Genomic DNA, 23,567 nt, shown 5'->3' with positions numbered 1-23,567 from the left:
ATTTTTAAATTTTAACAAATAAAATTAAAGAATTATATTTATTAATTTATTTAATTATTTTATTAAAATAATTATTTTAATAACATATTTTATTAAAAATATAAAAAATTATTTTAAAATTAAAAAAATATAAATAAATTATATTTATTTTTTGATATATTATCAATTTATTATCATCATTAATATTATTAATTTAATTTAATTAATTTTAATAAAGAGTACTAGTAAATGTTAAATTAATTATGTTTTATTTTCATCAAATAAATAAGTTGAACCAAACAAGATTAAGTTATATGATTATCTGATAATCACATAAATAATATTATATATGATAATTTAAATCAAATGCACCCTAATAATTTTGCACTTGTAAAGGATATTGAATCCATCCCCAAGTGCTTTTACTGTCTTATCATAATAAATTCGTAGAGTTTAGTAAATATATCGACATACCCTATTGGGTTGGCCATAAACACAATGGCAAAAGTACTATGTCCTCGAAACAAACTATCGAGTCAATCGTCATCACCGAGTTCTTTGAATGAATAGATTGACCTAGAAAATCATGTAGGATTTTTTGGAACCTAAATATTTATTTATCTACAACTCATGGCCCAAAAACCTACAGGGCCGTCGGCCCGTCTTATATCATGCAATGTTTGACCGATCCATCGGCCCATTTGACACTCCTGGATCCTCCTTACGACGAGTATTGGGTTATCGAGGAGCCAGCGAAATCGCCGCCACGAAGAAGGCGAGAGTATCCGCCGGCGATCGAAGTGGTTGCTAGCTCTCTGATGGGGCCTGCGAGATGCCTGTGCGGCTTAATCCTCCTCCTTCTCCACCTCCACCTACTCGGTGCTGTTTTCCTCGGCTCCGTCCTGGCCGACCAAATCTACACCGGTTCCGGTTGGTATCCTCTCTCAATTCCACCATCTTCCCTTCAAATTACGAAATTTTGTTTTCTTTCTCTGTTCGCCATGATTCGATTTTACCTTTCGCAATGGATGCTTCTGAACTTGAGCCCCATTATTTGGTCTCCACCTTCTGTAGTTGTACACTGGAAGGACGTAATAGATTGCCTCCTGAGTTGTATCTGTTATCCTTATAGATCTCGGATAATTTATCTGAAATATCAAAAATTTAGTTAGAATGATCGCTTATCAGAACAATAAGTGAAAAAGTGAGCTCGTTTCTAGGGCTTATGAGTACGAGAAAAGTTTGTTTCTTGCATTAACTTTTTGATTTTGGTGCTCCCCTCTCCGCCCAATTTCTGTTAAGACAGATGTATAATGATTAACGAGTCTTCCAATTAGGAAGCTTTGATTTTCCAGCCATCTTGATTTTGATGGAGATGTGAACCTTTTGAAGTTGCAATATTTTATTTTGTTTAAGCATATAATTTTAGTTATAGCTAAACAAATAAAATTAAAGTAATTATCTAATGTGTTAATAATGATTAATAATAAATTATTTTATACTTTATTGACACCTAATTTGTATCATTGTGACACCACAAGAAGATCGTCGAAAAAGTCATATGCCTCAAAATATTTGTCCTCATTAATAGCTTTAAAAGTTAATTCTCTATTACAATCAGAATAGCAAATATGTATTAGCAATTTAATTAGTTGTTAAGTAAATTAATTACAATAGAAAGTATTGTTGTTAATAATTCAATTAAATTAGTATCAAAACCATATCAAATAAGGTACTAAAACAATATAGGCTGAAACTACTACTTGAAATCTAAACTATGCATACAATTATAATTGATCTAAAATCTAAGTAATCTTTCAATTGCTGAAAATTTACCCTTCCAAATGGCTTAATTGCAAAAGTGGATTCGTACAACTAAAACATAAATAATGAGATTCTAGTACCTTTCAACAAGCAAGGTAATAGAATAAGAAGTCCTATTTACTTAGTCATGTCATGTATTGAAATAATGCATCTCTGGACTCCGATTCAGTACATCTCTAATTTACTTCCATAGACAACCACTTAATGTTTTCAAAGTAATTGATCATTGAATCAAATTTAACACCAAAGAAAGAGAATCTAACCATGTGTTATTTTCCAGGTGCCTAGTTGGTTGACACTGTATGCAGATTATATTTCTGTTATCTTTACAGCACATTTTTCACACATTTTGGTGAAATACACCATTTGGAGGGTTCTTACAATTGTACTAAAGAACACTGCACTTTGTTGTGGACTGGGTGACCTAACTGTAAATACCACATGGTTAGGTTGCAAAGTGTAGAGTTATTACCATGAATAAATATACGAGAGAACTACCTAAGGTAGTAGGGTAAGAATAAAGCATAAATTGAAGTTAGAGATGCAAAGAAGAGAAAATTGAAACCTTAGAAAATTTAATCACAATTATAATTAATCTAATAATCTTTTTATTATTGAAAATTTACCTTTGCGCATAGCTTAATTGTAAAATAGGATTAAATCAACTACACATAAACAATAACTACAGTAACTTCAACTAGCAAGGTAATAAAGCTCTTGTTTACCTAGTCTTGTCAGGTCCTGAAGTAATGCATCTTTGTAGCTACTCAATATTTTTGAGTTGTTGATCACTAAATCAAATTTATCACCAAAGAAAGAGAATCTCATGTGCTATTTTCAAGGTGCCTTATTGGATGATAAACTGTATGCAAATTATATTCTGCAGACTTCGCAGCACATTTTCCACACAACTTAGTGAAATCCACCATGTTGAAGATTCCAACAGCAATACTAATGAACACTGCATTTTGTTATGGACTTAGCTAGGGGTGGGAAAAAATATCGAATTTTTGGTATACCGCACATACCATATCGATATTTACCGTCCATATCGAAAATTTCGGTATACCGAAAAATTCGGTACGGTATTATACCGTACCGAAATTTTCGGTATCGGTAACGGTACGCAATTTTTATTGTTCGGTATTTCGGTATAGCAACATTTTCGGTATAATACCGTACCGAAATTATCAGTATATCAAAATTTTCAATATTTTCGGTGTAATATACTGAAAATTCGGTATTTCGGTATTTCGGTATACCGAAAATACCGAAATTCCGGTATACCGAATTTTCGGTATGGTAACGGTATAGATTTTTTTATGCCGAAATTTTCGGTACGGTATACGGTATCGTATACAAATTTCGGTATACCGTACCGATCCAGCCCTAGACTTAGCGACCTAATTGTAAATACCACATGGTTGGTTGCAAAGTGCAAAGTTGTTATCATGTATAAAGATACCAGTAGAGGAAACTACTTAGGACAAGAAAAACCTTTAATAACTCCCACTTAATTCATACATGTGAACTTGGGACTTCACCGTGTTCTCATTTGAGAGGAAACATTTCTAATGCCTTTAATCTATAAGTGAAGCCTAATGTCTATTGTCATATTTTTAGGACACATTGGTGTCCCAAGAGTTGAGAACGACAACATATTACTAGAAATGTGCTCAAAGATACTTGACTCTATAATCTGGGGTGATATGATCTAAATATATGGCATAATCAAGTAGTTATAAGTAGCTGAGGTGAGACATTAACTATAGTTTGGAATTGAAGGAAGCTTAATTATTCCTCAAGAGAAACTGCAATCCAGGAATCAGACCCATAGTTGGTGTAGGCTGATGGACCCTTGTGGGTAGGGGTGGGAAAAAATATCGAATTTTCGGTATACCGCACATACCATATCGATATTTACCGTCCATATCGAAAATTTCGGTATACCGAAAAATTCGGTACGGTATTATACCATACCGAAATTTTCGGTATCGGTAACGGTACGCAATTTTTATTGTTCGGTATTTCGGTATAGCAACATTTTCGGTATAATACCGTACCGAAATTATCAGTATATCAAAATTTTCAATATTTTCGGTGTAATATACTGAAAATTCGGTATTTCGGTATTTCGGTATACCGAAAATACCGAAATTCCGGTATACCGAATTTTCGGTATGGTAACGGTATAGATTTTTTTATGCCGAAATTTTCGGTACGGTATACGGTATCGTATACAAATTTCGGTATACCGTACCGATCCAGCCCTACTTGTGGGAAGTGACTTCTAATTGTGCCACATGGGCTAGGTAGGTAACCATAGAGAAACAAACATCCTCGACATAACTAAATTTCCCATAGTGAATGCACTTATGTCAGCTCTATGCAAGTTCCTGCCATGATCTCACTGATGGCCTCTATTCCCACAGGATCTTCTAGTTGGCAGTTGAATTGCTAGAACAAATCGGTCTGCTATGGGATCAATAAATGATAGGATTTAGATAAAAACCTACAACATCCCTATGCATACACCCGGCAGAGGGGGAATGGAAGTGATGCAACACAAAGGTGGATTAAAACTTTCATAGATATCCAATATGTAGCACAAGTGATAAACAATTCACAGAGAATGATAATCAACAAAGTGGAAATTTTATCATGCAAAGATGTATAACATGAGATATTCGGATTCTTTTTTAAGACTCCAACATACACAAAATTAAACATGATTAAAAATATTCAATGAAAGAAAAAATCCTATACCTAAAAGAATTCAACCAAACCAAATTAGGAAATAAGCCAATTACAAACTAGGGAAATTTGACATTGTCAATATTATTCTTAGGGTTTGTCATCCAAGTTTAAGGAGCAATTGCATCAGCAAAATTTTTCTTTACTCACACCTTCAATTGGTGTATTTCTTTATTTATGGTTGACCCTTCTAGGGGTGGGAAAAAATATCGAATTTTCGGTATACCGCACATACCATATCGATATTTACCGTCCATATCGAAAATTTCGGTATACCGAAAAATTCGGTACGGTATTATACCGTACCGAAATTTTCGGTATCGGTAACGGTACGCAATTTTTATTGTTCGGTATTTCGGTATAGCAACATTTTCGGTATAATACCGTACCGAAATTATCAGTATATCAAAATTTTCAATATTTTCGGTGTAATATACTGAAAATTCGGTATTTCGGTATTTCGGTATACCGAAAATACCGAAATTCCGGTATACCGAATTTTCGGTATGGTAACGGTATAGATTTTTTTATGCCGAAATTTTCGGTACGGTATACGGTATCGTATACAAATTTCGGTATACCGTACCGAAGTAGAGAAAACACATCACTATTTAAATTATACTTCTATTCTGATTTATAGAATTTGTAGAGGTTCAATTTCAATATAAACCATGTAGGCAGCATTGTTCCATTCAGTTGATTGATCCCCATAACTTCCTTTATGTTTGATCTGATCTCATCCGATTAGTCTGCTCTTGTCCTTCTGGGCTCGGATACTAATTTGTGCTTTTCCATTTGGTCGACTAATCCTCTTTAAACCCTTCGATTAGTCGCACAATATACATATGATAATCCTGCAAAATAGAGTTAAAACAATTGATATGTGCATGATCTTCTGGGCTCGGATCACAACTAATTTGTGCTTTTCCACTTGGATCGGTCGACTGAACCTTCCTGTTCAATCAATTAAACCCTTCGATTTTGGAGAACTTTGTTTTTTGCAAAACAAAATTAGCACAATATACATATGATAATCCTGCAAAATAGAGTTAAAACAATTGATATGTGCATGAGTTTTTTGACAGTTAGACTGTCTAGTCTCAACTTAGAACTCCAAGTTGTTTCTTAGTCGACCATCGCTTAAGTGTTTTGTCCAACTAGAACATCTCCTCACTGTCTTTCAATATGATAGAAATAGTAATGCAAAACACTTATTTAGAGTTCTCCTCTAAGACTTCTCATTACCTTAAGGTTCACTCCCTTAGGTTTTTCCTCTTGTCAAGTATCCGGTTATCCTTGACTTGCTTGGGCTTTTTCCTTGCCAGACATCCGGTCATCCTTGACCTGATTGAATTTTTCCCTCACCAAGCATCCAGTCAACCTTGACTTGTTTGAACTTTTCCTTTGTCAAGCATCCGATTAACTTTGACTTGCTTGGACTTTATCCTTACTAGTCATCCGATCAATGTTGACCTGACTAGATTTATCTTTATTAGTCATCCGGTCAATCTTGACCTGACTAGACTCTTCACTTGACTAGGTCAATCTTGACCAGATTCTATTAAATATATTGTCAAACAAATATTAAAATTTTAAAGGTCGATTGCATCAACACTTAATTCATCTCAAGTTATTATGCAACATTATCCACGTTCATCTCAATATTTAAATTCCGTTAACTTCTTTAAAGCAATGGTATTTATCTACAGGAAATTGGTCAGGAAGAAGTTGCAATGTCAAATAAGGAGGGCAAGAATTACAACTGTTACTTACCTATTGTTGAGGAAACAAAAGTTCTAAAAACAGTTACTCAAGAGAATTCAAGCAGTTTAATAATGGAAAGTGAGCAGAAGATCAAGTTTAAGACTCCTGATGAATTGATTGAGGGTTTAAAAGACAGATGCTTTTACAGGGTAAAAATTAGTTTCTGAACATCAGACAACTATTAATGGAATTTTTCCTGCATTTCTCTGATTCTTTGACTTGCAGTATGAAGGTTGGTGGACATATGAATTTTGTTCCCATAAGCATGTGAAACAACTTCATATTGAAGATCACAAGGGAGATAATAAGGTACGTCGACCTTAAGAAAATCTGCTATCTTATTTTCCTTGCACACACAGGGAGATGATAAAACATGCAAATGCATCTAGATCTGAATAACAAACCCAGAAAGTGTAACCATCAACCTAACCACCATTTTCTCTCATGATTGTGTTCTATTTTTTAAATGTCCTTACATTCTTGATACTTTTTTGAAGGGGAGAAAAGGGCTAGTAGTGATGGAGTAGTTAATGGTATAAGAACATCTAAATCTAGGTTTAGGTTGTCCCAAAACCTAAATTTAGTTTTTCCATCTAAATTCTCCTTGAGGTGTATATATGCTAATTACATTAATTGTTTCTTTCGTCACCACTATCTTGAGAGCTATAATCCTATTGTCTTTCTAACTACTACTATTTCATCCTTTAGTGAATTATCTATAACAATATCTACTCCATGTTTTATTTGACTTTTTCCGGTGTACCATAACTTAAAATACAAATTCTCGATCTTTGCCTTCTCTCCTACACATCTCTTATATATAAAAAATATTAATTCTTCTCCTAATCATCGTATCTACTATCTCCATTGTCTTACCCGTGAGTATTTCTAAGTTCTATGTTCCAAATCTTAGTCAATTAATTTTCTTATAATATTTATTTTTATCCAACCAATGGTGTGAAAACTCTTCATATTTAACATTACATTCAAGTTCTAATGGAAATGTAGTGACCTTTGCTAAGACGTTATAGTAGTTTGATGGATCCATTCATTTAAATTTATTAAAAGTTAATGTTGACCAACAACCTAACGCGCAACTCTCGTCCCTTTTCGTTCGGGCTTGAGACCAACATTAGTGGGGTTAATAATTTCAATTAACTGTTAAGTATAAATAGATAATCTATACATGTCTTAATTAAACTTTAATAAAACTATTCCATTAATATAATATATATATATATTAAATTTTAAAAATATATAATACATCATTTATTTATTTATCAGATAGAGGTGTCATGATCTCCTTATTTTTTAATATTTAATATTTAAATTAATTTTTTTATTTTTAATTAATATATTTTATATTTAGAAGAGGATCTTTGGCACAATGGGAAAGTTGTTGCCGTGTGATTTAGAGGTCACGTGTTCAAGTTTCAAAAATAGCCTTTTGAAAAGTGGGATAAGGTTGCATATAATAAACTCTTTTCCAGGATCCCACATTGGTAGAAGCTTCATGTATCAGATTGTTTTTTTTTATATTTTATATTTAAAAAATATCAAAATCATATCAACACGGCATGATTCGATACCGATACCATATCGTTCCGATTATAAATCAAAACTCCAAGTACTAGATTTTAAACCTTTATGATAGAATTAGCTTCCATCGTAATTTTTACTTCAAAATATTTGTTTGTTATAGCATCTTTGATGTCATAAGTTCTTTAGCTTGAATTTTGATCTTGATGCTTCATTTAATCGTTGTTTGTAAAATTTGATTCAGTAAATGAAAGGTATGATCTAACATGCAGGTAGTTCAAGAGTTTGTGTTGGGTATGTTCGATGCAGATGCAACATCCGTTTTAAATGAGAATCATTCTGATATTTTTACAGTTAAGGATCCTCGCTCAAAAGATGCTTCCCAACGGTATGTTTTTCTTCATTGCGATAACAACATAAATGTTACTCTCATTTAGCTCAGTTAATTGACCAAGCTAACATATTTGCACTTTAAGATATACCGTCTGCAAATTACTTTTTCTAAATTCTGCAGGTTTCATGCTCATCAGTATACAAATGGAACCATGTGTGACCTGACAAATCAACCTCGAGAGACCGAGGTGCATATCAGTCATGATCCTGCATAAGATACTTAGTTCCTTTAACCGCTTCCTGAAACATGCATGCTTATTTGCTTGCAGGTTAGATTTGTTTGCTCAGAACAATCTGTCGTAATCAGCTCAATCAAAGAGGCTGCTACTTGCAAGTATGTCGTCACAATTCAGTGCTCGCTGCTCTGCAAGCATCCGTAAGTCCTGTTGCCCATGCGGCATCTAAACTTGGCACAAGTTATAAACATCATTCTCACTTCAGCAATGGTTACGACTTTGTGATGATCTGAGAAAACAATTTGTATGTATATATAAGAAATCTTCTGTTCATGATCCACCCAAATTGGCAGGCAGTAAAACTCATTTCAAAGGCAATTCTAACTGGACTTGATATTGGCAGGATGTTTCAGCAAGAAACGCCAATGGGGCACACCATACATTGCAACGAGAAGGGCGGAAACAGCAAGGACTCTATGGAGGATGGCCTCAAAGCCACGAAGGCCCCAACTTAATTCTTCATCAGCTAGAAACTTTTCATCAATGTAGCTAACTTTTCAGTTCATAGTTGAATTAAGTCATGGAGAGGAAGGATTTGAGAATGTGATGATTGGACCTTGCTCGACCATTATGCCATTTTTAATTTTTGAAAATTAAACAAAATTAGAAAAAGCATATTTTTCCATTTGATTGAATTTAAACTCAATGTGATGATAAAATATGTTCTTATATTTTTATTTTTCATTTGCCAGACTACAACTAAAGTAGTTGTGTAGTGTATAACTTAATATCCTATGCTTTCCTCGAAAAACATTTTCTTCCATGGAAGACTTCCAAATCATCCAAGTAATTTAACCCTAAGGCAAAGTCAATTTTGAAAAGTCAAAAATGTTATACAATTTTGTGAGCCAAACTGCATTGCACTAGCATATAATCTTGCGTACAACAATGAATTAATTGGAAAGCTTTACCTTCATATCAATCATACTTCTAAGTAGGAACACATGCGAGCCCTGTGAAAATGAAAGTTGGACTTGGTGCTAGTAACATCTCGCTCAATGAGAGTAACATCATAACAGACCTTAAGAGATTGCAATGGATGTGATCTTCTAATCTCACAATCAAACTTATGTAGATGTAATACTAACTGAATTAAAAGTACTCACAACCATCAATCCAAGTTATGTGTGATTGCAATTAAGCTACAATTAGTCTCGATACGGTGGAAGAGGCTCTATTCTGACATCAGATATGTGGACTACTGAGATCAACCATTCACAATGACCAAATCCTTTGCAACCGGGCTTCAGCCATGTAATAGGAAAAAAATAGTCATTTCAAAGCGAAGACAACATGGCAAGTTGAAAAAAGATCCTACATGGGAAGACACTATATTTACCTGGAAAAGATACGCCAAGAAACTGAGGATGATAAAATGTTCTTACTTTTGTGTCATCTACTTTCTGTCATTCTATTCCTCTCCGAGTAAACAAGCCTAAGAGACAAAAGTTGCATGTGCTAGTTCCAGCATTATAACTTTGATTGAATGGTGTGAATTGACTAAAGTTCATTCTAGTTGCAAGTTCATACTAGGAAGATCCATCATTCTACTGATAACACACTGATAACTTAAAAGAACTGCCTTGGCAACTGTGGAACCTATAATTTGATTACTTTGTAATAATAAAATAAGCAACATATTTATGGAAGATTAACTGCATCATTTGGAACTATGAAATGAAATAGTGTGAAGTACTACTCACCATCTATCTTGAGATCGAAGAGCAAGCATGATCAGCAGATTTTGGTTCTCCCACAACAATCAACATTGCACAAAATACATATAAACTAGCGTTATTAAGTGTTTTATCCATCACCATCTTTATGAGAGTAGTCAGCACAAGGAATTTCCAAGCGGACAAAGTTTCACATTTACATCATATTATACTGCTCCAAATGTCACTATCAGAGTTCATTTTGATATCCACATACACAAGGCCAAAACCAAACAACATTAGTTCAAAAGACATGAAGTTAAGATGAAAATTAACTTAATGTGCATTTTTGTACAAATATAATTACACTACAAACTCAGACAAATAGCAAATCAACCAAAAAATTCGAGATTGTTGCATCATAGAACATTGAGAATCACTCTTGCTCAAGCAATTTAAGAATAAGGGACTTAAATTTAACAAAATTTAAGGAAAGACTTGTTTCCACTGTAAAGGTTCCTTGGTGGCCCTACATCACATAGTCCAATTCCATGCATGATATTTGATCAATTTGTTGACTTCCCAGATGTGGCCCCTACTGTTCCTTTTCCTTCTTTGTCAAGTTCTGCAATATAAGATGAATGGCCAGAACCACTAACCTGTTCCTTTTTACTAATTGTTGTATACTCACCTGCCTTAGTCTGGTTCTGAGTATCAAATTGCTTATCAGCAGCTACAACTAGTCCTTTTGGGTCAACCTGTTGATCCTTGGATGACAGAGAGCTCTGAGTATCAAATTGCTTATCAGCAGCTACAACTTGTCCTTTTGGGTCAACCTGTCGATCCTTGGATGAAAGAGAGCTTGGAACTTTTGCTTTCTCACTGGCAATAACTTTTACAGTCTCCTCTAGTGCATCTAACCTTGCTATTACCTTTGATAACTCTGCTTCAGGCTGTTCTTCATTGTTACCCAATTCAATCTCTTTTTCCTTTTGTTCTTCTTCCTCTTTTTTCTTTTTCTCCTCTAATTCCTGTAAAAAAAACTAAAAACATATGAGTAAGCATTAATATGACAAAATAAAACTACTATCGGGGCAGAAGAAAATTCCTAATATTCTTTCTAAGTCGAATTAAGACAAAAATTTACAGGTTTAACTTTTGCATTAACTATCTAAAAAGTAACTTTCAGAATACAAAATGTGAGAAATTATACTAGCAGAGTGTCCAATGACAGTGACAAGATGTTGTTCATGTAGCATATGATAGAAGTTATGTGTTCTGCTGGAAACTCGAATGATAGCCTCCAATCACAAGGAGAACAGCCACAATTTAACACTTGCATTGGACAAATAAGTCTTAGCTAAACAGTGAAGGTCATTTAATAATTGATCAATGAGACTTTTCTTCGTAGGAAGATCTTCATCATCTCACTTAAAATCCTTCCTTAATCAAAATATGTTCAAATGCATTCTACGTATGCAACAACACTAATGAAGAACAGGAGAAGAAAGGTTCCAATATAGAAAATCTAAATTATGCTAGTTGTTTATGAAACAATTGTCACTATTCATAATCAAAGAAGAAAAACGTTGATTTCTGGTTCATCGATTACTTCCAAATTCAATTCGACAATGTTAGAATTTTAGGAATTTTGAGGAATTCTACTATGGATAATGTAGCCTGACTCTCAAAATCAATCAAAAAATGAATGTGCAGGAAGTGTTATTACCGCCTCCATTCTTCTAATTTCATACCGAGCATATTGGGCAACCAAGAATACCGCTGTTAGAACGAAACCAATTAACAGGAGGTCACATATTGTGCCATTGAAATCGTCCCAGCGAGAGACAAAGATAACCTCGGAGTTGAATCAGAAATACCTAAAGAGGGCAAACAAGCAAAGAAGAACTGCACCAGATGGAAATCGAACCTAAAGAGCAAAAGACGGATCTTTAGATGCAAGAACCATCACAATGTAGCAATACTAGTTAAGATAAGGGCAGATTACCCGAATTCTTTTCTCTTAGGAGGGGTGGTGAAGAGGATCTTGGCGGCAGTCATGAAGTCGAGGTCATCGAGCTGGCGGTAGGCCTCCCTCCTCCTCGCCTCCGCCTCCGCCTCCGACCGAGAAGCCGAGACGGAAGGGGGAGAGGAGGAGGAAGGGGGTATATCCTTATCGGGTCGATATGCGGTGGAGGAGATTCGTCGACCACCGAAGACGGAAGGAAGACGGCGCGAGGGAGGGAACAGTAGCCGCGTAAGGGCAGGAGGAAGAGGGCCGAAGGCCATTTCAACACATCCCCGATTCTTCCTGGACTCGAACTGGCAGCACGGTCGTCGCAGGCGACGGCTCCGCCTCAGGTGGCGGCCGGGGCGTGGCGCGATCAAGGAAGCGCCCGAGGGTTGTTCGGAGAAAAACGTGAGGTAAATGGGCCGTTCATGGGCCTGACGGGCTGGCATAGGTTTCCAATTAAATTGTTCTGAGTTAAAAATAAAATACAAATAAATATTATTTTATTTTTGTACATGAAATAAAGGGAAATTTTTTATTATTTTTTTCTTATAGTTTACTGTCATTTTTTAATTAAGTTTTTATTTACTGTTACATTTACAAATTCTCGTTAAGTCACTGTTTACAAATCATTATAAAATGTTTTCTATTAAAATAAAATTTTTAGATAAAAATTATATAAATCAGCTTCAACTGTTAATTAGCCAAGATGTTTCGGTTTTTTAAAATTTAATTAAAATTTTTCAAATTTAATCAAAATTATTTAAAACTCAACTATTATAATAAAGATATTTTAAAAATAAAAAATACGTCAGAATGTTATTTTATTATTTATTTATTTTTAAAAAAATATTCGAAAAGTATAATACAAGTTGCTTTTTGATTTTTATCCCAAAAAGTTTACCGCTGCTGTATGAAATGGATTGAATTGACCTTTGTTTTTCTAAAATAGCAATTGAATCGATCGACCTCCTAAAAGCCGTGTGTAGCCGAGCCGCATCTGTTCACGTACTTACTACTAACCCTAGAGCTTTTCTTTCTTATCCAGTGGCGATTTTTCCTTTTGATGATTTTCTCCTCCCTTTCCATAATTGTCGATTGGGGGGGGGGGGGGGGGGGGGGGGGGGGGGGGGACATGGCGAAATGAAGAGCAGCGATCCCCCTCTCCGTTTGTGCATTGCAATTCGTACACTCCGACAACGTTGATGGCTTCAATCACGGACTCGCCAAGTGTAACTCCTGCTGCGTCAACGGAACGAGGATCAGAGATGCGGATGAAGCGAAGAGGCGATTGGAATCGAAAGAAAGTGCAAGTAGAGGCGGAGGGAGAGATCTGGGTGCATGAAAGATCGAGCTGACAGAAGAGAGTGAGCACGGGGAGGAAACAGGAAAAAGATGAGATACTGTTTTTCCACTGCGTGCTCACTCGTCTTCCTGTCAGCCGCCTCTTCTTCTTCTTCTTCTTCTTCTTCCGCCCACTGTTACTCTCGTTCTTACAGCTTTAAATTGCCTCGGTAGTAGAGAAGAGTTAATTTGGCACCCAACGGAAGAAAAAGAAAAAAAAAACTGTTTTTTTTTTTTTTTGCTGGTCTTCCACTGTTAGTATGGATAATTTCCACTGATGCGCAGGCAGAGTCTGATTTCCTGGTGATCGATCCGTAAAAAATGATTTTTATATATCCCTACAGCTAATTGATTGATCTATCTTTTCTTTTCGTTGAGTAATTATCCTGGAACCTTGCGCAACTTTTGAGGAGTAGAGTACCGTTTGGGATAAGAGCGACTGAGAGGTACATGACTGCATCTCCTCTCTTAAATTAGTCTGATACTGTTTGTTCGGATCGTCCTTGTCTTTATATTCCTCTTCTCTTCCCCGTTTTCGGCTCTTCTTCTTTGAGTCTACCTTCGAAAAAGCTTGGATCGGATGAAGTTCTATTTCCTTGGTGTAGTGAAGAATGCTCTATATGGGGGTAAGAAGGACAATAGCAGCTCAGGTTCTTTTTGCTAGGGTTTCTGATTCACATTTTTCTAAAATAGAAATCTTTTCGTACTGCAGTTGAAAGAAAGCTACGAGTTAATTAAAGTCCAGTTAATTAAAGTCCAGTTAATAGGTATTGCTGCCTTGGCCTGCCTTTTACCTGGTAGTTTATGCATTTTCTACTCTTCAGTTGTTATCTAAGACACCTCATAATTGCTTCTTTAGGTCCATGGTGGCCTCTTTGATTAACTACTTCTGTTTTATTTTATTCTCTTCCCTTGTAGCTGATAAGGAACGGATATATATACAGGATAGATGCAGACTTTGCTGTGCACGTACGCTGGTGTTGGGGATGTACTAGTAGGGCAGTTTATCTTTCTCGCCTCATAGTTGGTAATTCCAATCGTGGATAGTTCATGCTCAGGTACATTCGTTGTTCTTGGTTCTTTGAACTTTGTTTTCCAAATCTATTTAGGATGTGTTACATGCATGAATCATGATGGCCAGTCCTTTTGTAATTATCTTGGAACTACTCTTGTTAGTTTGTTTCTGGGTTCTATTCAGTTACGTATCTCAGAGTAGTCTTGATTAGCCAAACACTTAGATATCCTAGAATTCTTAAGGTTGCCTTTAAATAATTAATCATGACATGGAGCCACAAGAAATTGATTGATCACACTCATTGCACATGTTATATCCGGTCTTGCAACGATGAAGGAGTTAATTAAGGTTTCCTCTTGACCTACCATTTGTTTTACATTCGAATACCATTTAGGAAGAAAATACACTTCTTAGATGAAGAGATAAGAGAAAAATACCAAGTGATCTAAGATTACTTTTGATCATCCCAGAGCATATATGAATCAATTTACTAAACCATACTTTAGACTATGTAGGAATTTCTTTTTTCAATTTGTGTATGGTACTACTCTTCCTTGAGGGACAAACTTAGAGATGCTCAATATGCACTTCTTCCATGAGGTTTCCATGGAGAAATATGTTCTTGATATCCGACCTATGAATGTGCCACTGAAGCAATCTTAGCGGTAGAAAATAATGAAATACCCACCCGTGTTGCTTGATATGGCTGAAAAATTACATTATCATATATCAGTGATACACAAAACTTTGTGTGGCCAACTATAACTTCTCGATTTATCTTCTCACATATGGCCGTGGAGCCGACCGTGTGGGGCCGCTGGGGTGGCGGATTCCACCTTTGCTGAAGAGTTCCACTAGGACCATCTCAACTCCTTACCTAATAGATTTGAGAAGTGCAACATAATGAAAATGCTAGTGAGGAAGAAGATGATGATGCAGCCTTCGATTGGGAATTTCTATTGTCTAGATTTCAATTTAGATGCTCTCAAACATCTCAGCCCCAAAACACTGCTAAAAGGGAAGACAAAGCTCCTAATCTTTGGCTAAGGGAAAGATAAATCTGCTAAATCTATTTTGCAAAAATTAGCTAACAGGGAAAAGAAGAAACTGACGATCAGTTACAATCCACTCAATGTGATCGATGGGCAAGTATTTAGTGAGAGTGAAGAAACATTGTCATCTCATGATACTACAATCAGATAAAAAATTTGAAATGATAATACTGATGTTGACAATAGTGCAATTGATGATGGAGGTTGATAGTGGAGATGCATTAGGTGATGGTAAAATTTATTTTCCGTTGCCTCCAACGCTAGATCCCTGGACTGTAAGGTTGCACACATGCATCCCAAGACAATAATGATATTAGACCTTTTAAGAGTCAGTATCTACAAACTTAATATATGGGTGGCATACCAGTTGAACCTCATTATTATTAAGATACGTAGGACCACTTATTGAGATTGGGTCTGAACAGTGATCGATCAGCTTAAGCTCATTATTATTAAGATGCATAGGACAATTTACTGAGATTGGTTTTGAAGATTCTAAGTACTTTTAACCTTCATATTATAGTTTTGATGAATCATACGATGATCCAATGTGTTAGATCTCATGGACACGTATCCATATCGTGTTTTAGTGGTGGTAGTCTAAGTCCATTATTTCTTAATGGTGAACTAGACATCTTAGAATTTTTTTTTTATTTGGATCTTGGAAGATTATAAGGTTAATGTCATGAGGATGCTGGAAGAACCAATGCTCTTATCCAATGTATGACATTTCTTTTGGTATCAGTGATCAAGATTCTTGTAACAATTTAGAACTTGCCTCTCCCAAAAAAACAGCTAGCTTTTTAATCGGTATAGACTTATATTTAGAAGTAAGTAAAAACAATTACTTTTTTAAGGTTTGTATCTTCTCAACCACAATATATACCTTTTCAAAGTGCCATAAGAAGATCTAATTCAGAGACAATGTCTAGGACAAGATATTTGAAACTGATCAGTAAACAATGAAGCAATGAAGTATGGTGGTCGTCTATATTGGTCCTTTGCTTTAGAGGCTCTTTTGTATACAGTTTACAAGAGAAGGTAATAGAATAGATGAGGGTGTAAAGACCAGAAACACCTTGCTTACAAACTCAGCAGATAAGGAAGTGTAAAACAATGAAATGAATTTAAAGAAGGTGACATTGGTTGAGATTAGTACATATTGTGACTTTAAGTGTCACAATACTACGCCTCTTTTCAACTAAAAGTAGCCAAAGAAGATATACTCAAATACTCTAGGTGACATATTTTTGTTGGGAGATAAGAGATGGCACTCAATATTGTAGACAACAAACAATTGATAGAATTGCATTGAAACAGATGATAATACAAACTTTAACCATGGAGAATAGAAGAAGGGACTCAGTTTATAAGAAAGCATGCAGTATGAACAACATTATTCCGAAACTTGAGTAGACTTCTTGTGAATGATTACTAGATGCACATTCTCGACATAGAGGTGATTCAATTCTTTTCAAATATACTATTGTGTAGGGATATATAAGAACAAGATGATTGATAAAGGATACCCTAGCTAGGAATAAAGGATTAAGAAGAGCGGGAGAGATATTTCTTAGCATTATCACTCTTTAACATCTTAATAAATACATTCAATTGGGTTCACACCTTCATACAAAAAGGAAGAAATAATAGAGTAGACTTTAGAATAATCACTTTCACTTAGAAAATTTAATCTTTCTTGTATAGTCGTTAATAAAGGTAAAAAATAATTTGAGCCTAAGTTTATAACAAACCCAAGTAGGAACTTAAATATTAGAATGAACTTAAGAGAATGGTGTAAACACAATTATCAACTGGGTGGTAAACACAAGTCAAATGTGTTTTCTTGTCTGGAAGGGTTTAAGTTTAAAATGAGATAAAATAAACACCATCTTTTGAGACTAGGAAAAACTCAAATGATCACTATGACTTAGAGAGTTTAATTTAACCACAAAGTAGATGAGGTGATGCAAATAGTCAATACAGATCTGGGAACCCATGCTTGATGCCAATTATTTTTTGGTTATGGATTTTAAATAGAAATAGAGTTGCCTGTAGGATTGATGGAGAAATCTACATATTTAGCAAAACTTGCTCATTAATAATAAATTCAAAAGGAATTAGGTACATAAAAAACAACAAAGAGTTGTGTGAAAGATTGGCATCACAACAAAACAATTAGATTTGTATGACTAAGCCGGTTATGGATATGTTGAGAAACCTTAGAGCATTTAACAACAAAGCAAATGGTGGTTGTGCAGATAATCAATCTAACCTATTGTAAATCCTGAATGGAGAGAATTACTAATAAAGTTTATAGAGAAATTTAAAGATTGAGAAAGTTTACTGTCTGATAATTATAAATTCAATAGACCCATACAAAAACACAGGAAAGTGATAAGAGAACAATGAGAACCTGTTCGATGTCTTTTGCTAATGTGAAACAACTAATAGCAAGAATAATACTAGTAGATGAAATGAGTGATGTAAGAGTAAAGACTTGGTGGATGTTACAAGAGATATTTGTAGAGACACCTAATTAGTTATGAATTTATACGTAAATCCTAATGGAATATATCATAAATCCAATAAAAATACCTCTGTGAAATAAGACAGAAGACATGTAGTACGAAGGTGAAGAAGTATAGTAGACTACTCGATAAGAGTTGTGGTAGTGGGGGAGCGTCAGCCAAAGATGAAGCGAGCATGTAGTTGTGGCTGATTGTGCCTCATGGGTGGTGTATAAAAGTGGCCTAGTGGATAGCCATGAAGCATGTAGCAAAAACACGTTCTAATTTCTCAAAGTAAATGCATTTATACACGAATCATGTAGCATAAACACGTCTAAATTTCTCAAAATAAATGCATTTATGCATGTTCTATCAACCAAAAGACCTCTATGCAAAGTTTAAAATTTTGAATTGTATTGAAATTTTAATTTATTACTGGAATGATATGGTTTCAATATCGTATCAATGCTATGTTGTTCTGATAAAGTTTTGATATTTTTAAATAGAAATTGTATTAATTCTTTTTTATTTTTCTTAACAATTTGTCAATTATATTTTTAAAGAGTTACTTATCTGGAAGTACTATCTGGGTTGGTCGACCACAAACTCTAATCAACATTTTATCTGGATTGATCGACCAGAATGTGCAAGTTGATTGATCAGATTACATGATCAATTGCCGATCTTGATGAAGCGACGCGCGTGGCAGCCGTTCAGATAGATGCGTTAGTGCATTAGTCGGCCAGATTGACAATGTGGTCAATCAAAGTTCAGATTACTGCTGATAATTACCAATTATCTCGGTCCGATTGATTAGGTTGACAAGTTGGTCGACCAAATCACACAAAATCGAGGCTATAAATAGAAGTCTGTCTGTTGCTCGTCCAAACCAACCAAGAAACTTTCATTCAAGCAATTCAAAACTCTTTTTTCTTGTATTAGAAGCTCTCTAAAGGTAGTGAATTAAGCACTCAGACAACTCCGTATTTTATTTTTAATATAATCTTTCTTAAGCTATAACTTTATTATTTACTGCTTGCCTATTATTATATTGCTTAGTATTTTAGTTTTTTGGTACATTATTTCAAATATATTTTATTGGCTAAGTTTTGTAAATATTTCTGTGTCTCTAAAAGGATTTTAGAAAATAGAAAGTATTGTGGGATTTCAATGAGGGATGATTATCTAATGAATCACTAGGTTACCTAGTGGAATAAAAATCTAGGAATTATCTACATTACTGTATCACTTTATGTTTTTCTTATATCTTTGTTCTCTATATATTAATTATTTGCGAAAATTGAGCTAGATAATTCGAAAAATAATAAAACTAATTTCCATTATTTTAAAATTATATTTAATCTTTAATAAGTGTTACTCACCCCTCTGCTGCAACTAAAATATTGATAGTCATCAAAGCTCAATGTTGTGGTCGACTTTTCAAACATGGTATTCAAAAGGCACAGTGCAAATAAGTGGTTTGAAGATCCTTACTCTATTCATCGCTAAGGACAACAATTTGTTTACCCACACAGATTCCACATTCAATATAATTATAATAATTATGAAATTATAATTACACACTTGTAATAATTATAAGATCTATAGTATACGAGCATAATATTTTATAATTGTTATAATTATAGAATAATCATGACATCATAATTATTATATTAGTTATTATAATATAATATTGATAGCATTATAGTAACTTTAATTTTTGTTGGAAATTATAATTTTGCCCCTTTGTGATGCAGACTCATCTAGAAGGCAAGCATGAAGAAGTTGCAAGCGACGCAATGAGATGGAATAGGCAGACTCTAACAGTTAATTGTTACTTGAACTTGTAACCTTCTAGTTAATTAAGTTAACGAGTACCTGGTAATTTTAGAAGTTTTTTTAGTTCTAAGAACATATAATATTAATAATGGAAATAATTTGTTAAACCATAGCATATAATGTTATGGAAATAATTTGTTAAAGCATAGCTTAAATGTACACTTATTATCACAAGAGACATAAGCATTGGAAAAAATAAATATTTTTTTTTTCTAAAAATTGATTTATCATTTTAATTAACTTTTTATAGTAAAAATTATTCTGGAAGCACTAAACCAACTTTAAATATATTTTCATTCGTATCCCTTCTATGTTGACCAATAGTTATAACAGGTCATGTTATCTCAAATAATGATCAATAACCACCTCAATAGAAATAAATTTTTCATTAATATTCCTTTCAAGTTGATCATGCAATAGTAGTTATGACAATTTATACTATTTCAAACTATGATTGATGCACCAATTGAATTTGAATCGTGAATAAAAATTCAATTAAATCAAATAAATGATCAAATTTAAAAATTAGATTAAGTTATTTCAAAATTTTAATTATTTTTTTTAATTAATTAATTTGGTTCGATTTCAATTTTAAAATTTTTTATTCAATTAAATCAAAATTAAAATAAAAAAATAATTTCTAAATAAGTAAATTTATAAATTTCTAATTAATTGATAAATTTTTTATAATATTTAAAAATTTTAATTATTTCGGTTAATTCGGTCGAAAATTAAATTAATCGATATTTTATCGGTTTACTTTGTTCGATTTTTATTTAAAAATTTGATCGATTCGATTAGTTCAAAACATTTGATTCGATTTTAATCGAATATTCAATCCTACCGTTAATATGCAATTTTATATTGCTTTGTCAAAATCTATTTCTTGATTTCCTTTAACTTTAGTAGACATTTTAAACATTTCATGCAAATCAGATGTTCAAGCAACCGTCATTGAAATTTCTTAAAATAATTAACTATTTTAAGTTGGATTAAACTTGAGTATAGTTGGAATAGGAGCATCATTATTAAATACATTATCTTTGTAAATGAACAAAAACAACTAATATCAGTGATATTATAGAAACAAATATGGAGCAGGTATTTCAAGCTCTAGAACTCTGTATAAAACCTCTACCTCAAATTGATTATTGTATTGATGTGACACTACTTCGTTTGCCCAAAATCCCTTTCGGTCACTCAAACTTGTTGAATCAGTCATCAACCTCATCTATGACCAAGTCCCCTTTTATTTGCTATTCTTGATGTGACACTCGTTTAGTCGCCATGACCTCAATTGACTCAGATTTCTAACCATTTGACTCGATACTATGCTCTACATGTACTCCAATTCCCCGAACCTCTTTCTGGTATCGGGAGCACCAGATAATCACTTGAGGATTATCATGTTATTTTTCCTAAGAATTTGTGGATTAAATAGTTGATCTCTGACCAAAAGCAATTAATATTGAATGCTAGGTACTAAAAAGAACATTAATCCACATATTCTTAGGTAAAAATAATCACCTTATTTTGTGTTCCATACACCACCAATCTTCCACTTCTTAATTATGAGGTAGTTCAAAAGTTAAGAAAAAAATATTTCAATAGTTATGAAAAACATAAAGTTAATTTTTCAAAACTCTCCCCCTAAAATTAATGTCTTAGAAATTTTTAAAAATTATTAATTTCACCTCAACAATAATGAAATTTTTGAAAACCCAATTTTTTTTCAAAACTCTCCCCCTTAACTTAACCTCTCCTCCTTTGCCATTTGCCATAAGTCAAAGAAATAGGGGAGACAATACCCATAACTAGGGGTGAGCAAAATTCGGTTAAACCGAATAAATCGATCCGATTCGGTTATTTCAGAAGTTCGGTTATTTTTTAAAAAAAAAATCGGTTAATTCGAAAGTTCGATTATTTTTTTTTAAAAAATCCGTTAATTCGATTAATTCGGTTCGATCTCGGTTTTAAATTTTCTTATTCGGTTAAACCGAATAAACCGAATTAACTGAATTAATTAAATAAAAAAATAATTTATAAATTTTAAGTAAATAAATGTATAAATCTCTAATTTATTAGTAAATTTTTTATAATATTTAAAAAAATTCGGTTAACTCGGTCGAAAACCGAATTAATCGATAAAATATCGGTTCGGTTTGTTCGGTTTTTATTAGGAAATTCGGTCGGTTCGGTTGGTTCGAAAAAAATCAATTTATTCATTTTCGATTAATTTGATTCGATTTGGTTCGGTTTTAACCGAATACCACCCCTGCCCATAACGAAGAAAATTTTTAAAGGGGGCCACATTATGATAAGTGACTTTTAAAGGAAAGAAAATTTTGAATTAATATTTCACCTTTCTACCCTTTTTTGAACTCAATTTTTGTATAATGTAATGAAAGCAAAGATTTTTAAAGCTTGCCATTATATATTGATTTAAACAGTTTAATAAGAAATAAAATAAATCCTAGAGTCTAAATATGCATGTATTTTAACATAAATTTGATTGACACTCCTCTTAGTTATACTATTTGGTTAAATAAAAAAACAACCAGGTCAGTACTAAGCCAATGTGAGTCAACATAAGTTAAGATCAGTCAAAGTACAGATAAACACCAAGTCAAACCTAGCAAGTCACGCATAGTTAAACATAGCAAAAACAGCTGGTTCCCTGCAGAAGAAGTGTCAATCTACATACATAGAGCTGCTAGTCTACTGGGAGATGGAGTAGTATGACTCGTACTCCAAGATTTGAACATAATTTTTTTTATTTGAATTGTAAATTTAAGTTGGGGTTATTAATTTTGGATCAACTAGAATATGATTTATTAATTTTGTTTAAGTTAGGTTTATTAAGTTTGATTAAGTCTTTAATTAAGTTTTATGTTAGAATTGCTAATTATGATAACTTAGGATTAGTAGTTAAAGTTTAATTGTCTATGGTTTAATTATTTAAATTATAATTAATTAAGGTTAAGTAACATTAAACTAAGTTATATTAATTAATTTATTAATTATGGCTATGATTATTAATTAATTAGGATTTATTTTAACTTAATATCTCACTCATTCTAAATTATCAAATATGTTAATCATATGAATTATGTGAGATAATTTATTAATTTTATCTTAAATTAATTTAGTTTGAATTTTAAAAATTGTTTGACTTTGAGTTAGATTCAAATTTAACTGTCAATAAATTAAGTGTACATTTCAAGTTTTAGCTTTAAGCCACGACGAAGGATAGATGTCTTCTTGAATATCAGAACAACGATCACTTTCACTTTTTTAGATAAGACTGATTTGTGAAATTAAATACTTAGGTAAACTATTAAAAAATATCAATCTAACTAATCTATGATGTGGTAAGATAATTTCAATCAATTATACTTAACTAAGCAGATCAAGTAAGATATTCCTTATCCTACTTAACTACTTAAATCAAACTTTTCTGACATACTATCATTTCGCCCACCCTATTACTATATTGGGTAATATCATCTCGTCCACACTACTAGTATGTTGGATAAGTGGCAATAAAACCTACATCCTTATCTAATCATTTTAAATTAAATAGAAAAAAAATCAAGCAAACGTAATTAAATCAAGCAACCATGTAATTTTAATTAACAAAAAAAATAAATTC

The 23,567-nt window shown here is 33.2% G+C and overlaps 2 protein-coding genes and 1 long non-coding RNA gene across 5 annotated transcripts; 2 read left to right on the top strand and 1 right to left on the bottom strand.

Moving 5' to 3' along the window:
• Window positions 1-702: 702 nt before the first annotated feature.
• Window positions 703-9,193, top strand: LOC141843930 (protein OS-9 homolog). The gene is made up of 8 exons (XM_074731948.1): window positions 703-909; window positions 2,136-2,233; window positions 6,267-6,470; window positions 6,547-6,630; window positions 8,133-8,248; window positions 8,375-8,441; window positions 8,523-8,629; window positions 8,833-9,193. The coding sequence occupies exons 1-8, from the start codon at window positions 798-800 to the stop codon at window positions 8,942-8,944; spliced, it is 900 nt and encodes a 299-aa protein (XP_074588049.1). The 5' UTR covers window positions 703-797; the 3' UTR covers window positions 8,945-9,193.
• Window positions 9,194-10,491: 1,298 nt separating this feature from the next.
• LOC141844473 (uncharacterized) lies at window positions 10,492-12,506 on the bottom strand. The gene is made up of 4 exons (XM_074732515.1): window positions 12,153-12,506; window positions 12,025-12,074; window positions 11,874-11,926; window positions 10,492-11,175 (listed from the first exon to the last, which is right to left on the bottom strand). Exons 1-4 carry the CDS (start codon window positions 12,431-12,433, stop codon window positions 10,711-10,713), a joined length of 849 nt encoding a protein of 282 aa, XP_074588616.1. The 5' UTR covers window positions 12,434-12,506; the 3' UTR covers window positions 10,492-10,710.
• A 779-nt stretch (window positions 12,507-13,285) lies between these two features.
• LOC141844470 (uncharacterized) lies at window positions 13,286-19,894 on the top strand. 3 transcript variants are annotated; one of them, XR_012603141.1, is made up of 5 exons: window positions 13,286-13,945; window positions 14,054-14,125; window positions 14,212-14,266; window positions 14,444-14,557; window positions 18,718-19,025. It is a non-coding gene; the product is annotated as an uncharacterized LOC141844470 (long non-coding RNA). The 3 variants fall into 3 exon arrangements; XR_012603140.1 differs by lacking the exons at window positions 13,286-13,945; window positions 18,718-19,025 and adding an exon at window positions 19,834-19,894 and having other exon boundaries at window positions 13,960-14,125; XR_012603139.1 differs by lacking the exon at window positions 13,286-13,945 and having other exon boundaries at window positions 13,960-14,125.
• The last annotated feature ends 3,673 nt before the right edge of the window (window positions 19,895-23,567 follow it).

Source organism: Curcuma longa, chromosome 13, assembly GCF_044706935.1.
Source record: "Curcuma longa cultivar G26 ecotype Majalengka, Jawa Barat chromosome 13, ITB_CL_G26_1.1, whole genome shotgun sequence".
Taxonomy (NCBI): Eukaryota; Viridiplantae; Streptophyta; class Magnoliopsida; order Zingiberales; family Zingiberaceae; genus Curcuma; species Curcuma longa.
Note: the sequence above shows the minus strand (reverse complement) of the source record. Positions and strands in the feature narration are given on the sequence as shown.

What these genes read in the sequence shown, in the direction of transcription:
- LOC141843930 (XM_074731948.1), top strand. Translation starts at nt 798, where the DNA reads ATGGGGCCTGCGAGATGCCTGTGCGGCTTAATCCTCCTCCTTCTCCAC. An exon ending in ATCAACCTCGAGAGACCGAG is followed by an intron (nt 8,442 to 8,522) that starts GTGCATATCAGT and finishes ATTTGCTTGCAG; the next exon opens with GTTAGATTTGTTTGCTCAGA. An exon ending in TCGCTGCTCTGCAAGCATCC is followed by an intron (nt 8,630 to 8,832) that starts GTAAGTCCTGTT and finishes TGATATTGGCAG; the next exon opens with GATGTTTCAGCAAGAAACGC.
- LOC141844473 (XM_074732515.1), bottom strand. Translation starts at nt 12,433, where the DNA reads ATGGCCTTCGGCCCTCTTCCTCCTGCCCTTACGCGGCTACTGTTCCCT. An exon ending in TGCTTGTTTGCCCTCTTTAG is followed by an intron (nt 11,927 to 12,024) that starts GTATTTCTGATT and finishes TCGTTCTAACAG; the next exon opens with CGGTATTCTTGGTTGCCCAA. An exon ending in AAATTAGAAGAATGGAGGCG is followed by an intron (nt 11,176 to 11,873) that starts GTAATAACACTT and finishes TTTTTTTTACAG; the next exon opens with GAATTAGAGGAGAAAAAGAA.